Here is a 6,000-nt window from a genome sequence, read left to right as displayed (position 1 = left end):
CCCGCGGTATCCGGGTGGATCACTCCGGAAAGGACTGCAGCTACCGTCATTCTCCTGGCTCTTAGTCTCTCTATCCCCTCGCTAAAGACTGACAGGAGAGTGATTAGTCTCCATCCCTTATAGCAGCGAGGGTCTCGACCTGAATTTGACAGAGTGACGATTGTTGCTTGCGTAAAGGCTGAAGGGAAGGCGCCAAATCTTACGCAGTGTAACAATCCAGACAGACCTCCTGAAATGGGTTCGAGAGTTGCCAGGCCGTTGGACTGAGAGAGAGGAGTTCTCACACAACCAAAGTGCCCGTTGTGGTCACCAGTTGGTAAGCAACTGTTTGTATTGCTGACTAGAGAGTTTCTTGGGCCAAATGCCCTGCTTGGAATCTATATCCATCTCATACACTCTTGTGGCTTCCCTTCCTTCTCCCTCAACAGCACAAATTGTTGAGAGTCAAGATCTTGCGGTGTTGAGGAACACTACCCAATCGTCACAAACAAACTGAGGTTATCTTTGGTCAGTAGTCAGTTTTCGGATTATGATAGCCCTAACCGTAACCTTTAGTTTTTTTTTCTGTCTCTCTTTAGTGCCTGTGTTATCTATTTAGCGAGATATATCTTCAGCCCATCACAATTGTATAGTTTCACAACCAACAATGACTCTATCTGAGAGAGTAGCTTCCGTGCAACTCACTGATCGGAGTAGAAGGGAGTTTTGACCAATCAAACTCGGATTTTCGGCCCCACCAACTGAACATCGAGAAAGCGTTCCTCAACACCCAAGGATGTTAACTCAACAGTTTGTGCTGTTGAGGAAGAAGGAAGCCATAAGAGTGTATGAAATGTATATAGATTCCAAGCAGGGCCATCTGGCCCAAGAAAGTCTCTAGTCAGCAATACAAACAGTTGCTTACCAACTGGTGACCACAACGGGCACTCTGGTTGTGTGAGAACTCCTCTCAATCCAGCAGCCTGGCAACCATCGAACCCATCTCAGGAAGTCTGTCTGGATCGTTACATATAGTACCAAGAGGCTCGCTCATAAAATTATCGTCCAAATAATATCTGTATTGCGGTATTCAAATGAAGTAGATACAATGCTCCTTATACCATGCGCGTAAATGGAAGTCCCACCATCTTTTGCAATGTACTTCAATTTAGCCGTCAAAATCTTCCTCCCAATGGGAATGTAGCCTTGAACTTGCTGCATGCTCTGCGGCCTTAAACAAGTAAGAGGACTCGGCCCGTGATAAATTAATGTTACACCATGTCCACCGCTAATCCAAGGGGACTAATTACTCATAAAACCTTGTTTAAGTCAGCACTAGCTCACCCAGTGTTCTGCTCTCTCACAAGCTCTTTTGTGACTTCTGCCCAGTGCTCCATTAGCTCTGCGCTCTTGTCTACGTATTGCTATTCGAATGCATTGTCTGTTATCAACATAATGGCTATTGGAGCTGCTCATTCGGCCGAGGTCGGCAAGTCAGACCCCATCATCACTCGGCTTGCTGCTGAAGACAAAAAATGGTTTTTTCAAAAACCTAATCTCTTCTATCTCTACCTTGTCCTTTTCCCAACATGTATGGGCATCGAGCTTACTTCGGGATTCGACTCTCAAATGATCAACGCTTTGCAGATTGTGCCAGCGTGGAAAAATTGTAAACTTTGCCATTTGACGCGCGTCATCACATCAGGTTCTTAAAGTGCTAACAAAATTCATCAACATGCAGATTTCAATAATCCCAAGGGTGCCTTGAAGGGCATCATCGCTGCGGCATACTCTCTCGGAGCTATCCTCTCGCTTCCTCTAATCCCCATTGTGAATGACAAATTTGGCCGTCGGTGGTCCATTTTTGGAGGCTCTGTCATCATGGTCATTGGCGCAATCATCCAAGGTTTCAGCACACATGGTAATGACTGAACAAACCGCCCTGTCTCTGACTTTTCAATGTTAACCAGCAATAATTAGTGGGAATGTATATCATTGCGCGCATGATTCTTGGTTTCGGCATCCCGACATGCATCGTCTCTGGCTCGTCCTTAATAGGAGAACTTGCTTATCCCAAAGAACGCCCCGTATTGACGTCGCTTTTCAATGTTGCTTACTTTATTGGCCAGATCATTGCAGCAGCTATTTGCTTCCGCACGAACAACATTACAACAGATTGGGCGTGGAGAATTCCTTCTCTTCTCCAAGTATGCCCTTCACTGCTCCAAATCTGCTTCGTCTTGTAAGAATCAAAATGTGTAAGATGTTCTTTCAGACATTAAGGAGTTTGCTGATTCTGTACAGTCTGCTTCCAGAGAGCCCTCGTTGGCTAATCAGCAAAGATCGCCTTCAAGAAGCGCAGGATATCCTTACCAAATACCACGGCGAAGGAGACCGCGGACTTGAGTTTGTTGCAGCAGAGTTTGCGCAGATGCAAACTACGATCCGGCTGGAGATGGAAGCTTCAAAAAGATCCTGGATGGACATCGTCAAAACATCAGGCATGCGCAGGCGTTTGCTAATTACCTGTATGCTGGGCCTCTTTACACAGTGGTCCGGAAACACCTTAATCTCGTGAGTTGATGAAAAGTTCCTGGAGTCGCCCAAGTAACTTATTTAGCTGACTCGCTACCAGATACTACTTGGTGGATCTGTTGGAGATGATTGGGTACAAGGACTCTACATACACACAGAAGATCAATGTCTCCATCGCGTGCTGGAGTCTCTTCTGCGGCGTTACTGTTTCGCTTCTTGTTACAAGGATTCGCCGCCGTGTGATGTACCTGACCTGCACAATCAGTTTGCTCTTGTGCTACATTGCTTGGACAATTTCAACGGAGCGTGCCCAAACCGCCCAGGACTCCGGGCATCCGAACCGAGCCGCTAACATTGCGACACTGTTCTTCATTTATGCATACTCTCCATGTTATAATATTGGCTATAATGCTCTCACATACAGTATGAGCCTCTCATCAATGTCATTTCACTAGAGACAAGTTTCACTAACCAAGACGACTCTTACTAGCATACATGGTTGAGGTGTGGCCGTATGCAGAGCGATCCCGCGGCATTTCGATCTTCCAGCTTTTCGGCCGACTTGCTGGCTTCTTTACAACGTTTGTCAACCCTATCGGTCTTGATAAAGCAGGGTGGCGTTACTTGATCTCATACTGCTGCTGGCTGGCCTTCGAGGTCTGCTTTGTGTACTTTATGTTCCCCGAGACATTTGGGAGAACACTTGAGGAATTGGCATTTAGTACGTATTTCCCGTTGTTCTAGGAATTTTTGATAGTCAACGTTGCTAACATGTTGCGTACAGTTTTTGAGGACAAGAAACTAGCTGATGAGGCGGTTGCTGCAGTGGAAAAGATTGTGCAGCAAAGGGAAGAGCACTTAGAGCAAGGCGTAATGCAAAAACAAGATGTTAGCAAAGCAGCAGAGAAGACATTGTACGGATAGGTTGCCTATGCATTGGTGACCGGTAGTATTGGAAAAAGGACAAGGACTGCATTTTGCCAACATGTTTCATCTTATTCAGTATTATCGCCCGTCAGAGGGCTTGACGATTATTGTCAGAACAGATCATAGATAGCATCCACACTTGAAGATAAAGCACGTGTATTGACCAAGACAGGCTGTTCAAGATGCTCCAAAATTCACTCATTCATCCGTTGTTCATCTAGCGCCAGATACTGCTGCTTTTTTTAAAGACTACTAAGCTCTTTTGAAATTAGAATCATAACTGTCATGCCCAGATTGCTGATTAAATTTCTCTTTATTTGCGTTTCCAGTGGTATATTATTTGCTTTTCCTCTGCTATTCCCTGTCTCACATTGCTGAACTGGAATCAGAGAATTATTCGACTCCAACGGCCGTTGAATGTTAGGACTCCCTTCCTTTCAAGACTCATTTCTCTCCCGATGAGCCCCTTGGCTAGATTTGAGAGCAACTGGCCTGGCTGTCTTCACATCGTCAGTACTCACAAGCTCAGCAGTATTTCTAGGATGACTCATCTGGATATCTTTTAGTGCTGCGTTGGGTCTAATTCAGATACGTCTGGATAGCTTGCAGCATGTTTTGTCGTCCAATCCATATCTCGGGTGCGAAAATTGTTACTGCGCTTGCTGCTCCAAGGGAGGAGTAGTTTGGACACTTAGTATTCTCGGGTAAGCTGGGCTTAGACTTGGGTCAGGATTTGCAAGACTTACGAATCAAGTTGAATGTCCCGCCCTCGGACATCGAACTCAACTGACAGCTTCCTCGGGGAGACGTCCGACACTCCGGGTCCCGATGGAGTGCCTCTAACATTGTTCGACAAGCCTGGTACAAATTGCTGCCGATCACCCGACGTCTCTCTGAGACCAGTCTCTCCTCGGCTACTTCCCCTCGGCGTTCAAGCAAGCAACCGTGATCACTCTATCCAAACCGGGCCGCGACCCCCGATCCTACAAAGGATGGCGGCCGATCGCCTTACTGTCCGTATTCGGTAAGAGCATTGAGAGACTGCTCGCAAGAAGGTCGTTATGCTTGCGATTGCTCTCCTGAATGAGATTCGCAAACTCCGACGCCAATAGAAGATGATAACGGCCGCAATCTTATCAAACATTGTCCCCCAGATGTCGCCAGGGCTATTCCTAAAGATCCGCCTTGGACCTTGTCCATGACGCAGAGACTAGATCACGTCAAGGATACCACGGGCTACTGGTTACACTCAACGTGGACTTGGCCTAGCCCTCAGTCCAACCTACTCAAAGAGGACCTAATGGACCAGGGACACCCCCCAAACATCTACGAGGGGCAACGACCTTCTGCGAGAGGCGTCGCTTCTCCTTTAAGTGGGCAGGATCTACTTTTCACTCGGACACTGGACTGCCCAAGATCCCCATGGTCACCGATGCTCTTTGTGTTATATTCTTTTGCCCATCATTACTCGTCACAACAAGTTGCATCGTTCATGTACATGAATAACCACGCGCAACTCTCTGGGGTCCGGGACCCGACTCAACTAGCGCTCCACGTTGCCCTCCGTGCCCAATTCTTACGTCACAAAGGCTAGTCTCGTCTGCATCAAGCAGCCCAAAGCATCTAACCACGCCCTCTCTGAGGCCACGCCGTCCGAGGCCTAGAGTTTGGCTCGGACTCCCCAAGCCTCTCCCAGGCCGCGTAAGGTCCCCGCCCCCAGATATTACAACATGGTGGAGGGCCAATAAACCGCAAAATAGCCTCTGGGATGGCCCTTCGGCCAAACCTTTCCTCCGCCTGTTCGACAGGAGATGCCTCGCTATGTGGCTCCAGGCATCGGGATGCGGTGACTTCCTCGAGTACCACGTCCGGCTCAACCACCCGCCGAGTGCGATCAAACTTGCTCTTGCGCGAGACGGTATCCAGAGGCCATCTCCTCCTATAACAACCCACTTGCCGGACGCCTTGACCCCAGAGCGTCTTGGCACTCATGCCAACTATTCTAGAATAGATAAATCATAACTTGAACCTTACGGCTCAGCCAGGAACCATCAAATAGGATAGGTCATCCCTGCTTAACGCCCTCCTCACTCTCCCTTACGCACCACTTTGCAATCTCGAACGATGCGCACCCCTAACGGTGAAGAATCAGAATCAAGAGTCAAGTTTGGACATCACGATACCTCACGCTCTCCCTTCCTAATCCATTTTTTCGTTTTTTTCCCTACATCTTTCCCTTTTTCAATATAGCTCCTTTATCTCGCGGATACGCACCGGTTTTCCCTCTCTGGTTTCCCCGCGTGTATGTAGCTTAGATTAGCCAGTGCATATGTACCTTTTGCCTGCCGGTGTCGTGGGCACGACTGAGCATCCTCATGGGCGAGTTTGAATTTGAATTTGAATTCTATTGTTCGACCGGCTCTACCCCCTAGGGTCCTAGGTCATGCTCATGGTGACGGCGAGCAAAGGCTACATTACTGGACTATGTACATGTTGCACTGGGGAAAAAACCTGCGTCGAGGGAAAAATTCGTGCTAGCAGAGGGGAAGGAGGGGTTAG

The 6,000-nt window shown here is 47.9% G+C and overlaps 1 protein-coding gene across 1 annotated transcript; it reads left to right on the top strand.

Moving 5' to 3' along the window:
- Nucleotides 1-1,572: 1,572 nt before the first annotated feature.
- CTHT_0047580 (uncharacterized protein) lies at nucleotides 1,573-3,438 on the top strand (the record flags this gene model as incomplete). The annotated part of the gene is made up of 7 exons (XM_006695064.1): nucleotides 1,573-1,648; nucleotides 1,721-1,900; nucleotides 1,960-2,221; nucleotides 2,284-2,553; nucleotides 2,615-2,937; nucleotides 3,005-3,235; nucleotides 3,299-3,438. 7 exons carry the CDS (start codon nucleotides 1,573-1,575, stop codon nucleotides 3,436-3,438), a joined length of 1,482 nt encoding a protein of 493 aa, XP_006695127.1.
- Between the last annotated feature and the right edge of the window lie 2,562 nt (nucleotides 3,439-6,000).

Source organism: Thermochaetoides thermophila, assembly GCF_000221225.1.
Source record: "Thermochaetoides thermophila DSM 1495 unplaced genomic scaffold scf7180000011818, whole genome shotgun sequence".
NCBI lineage: Eukaryota > Fungi > Ascomycota > Sordariomycetes > Sordariales > Chaetomiaceae > Thermochaetoides > Thermochaetoides thermophila.
Note: the sequence above shows the minus strand (reverse complement) of the source record. Positions and strands in the feature narration are given on the sequence as shown.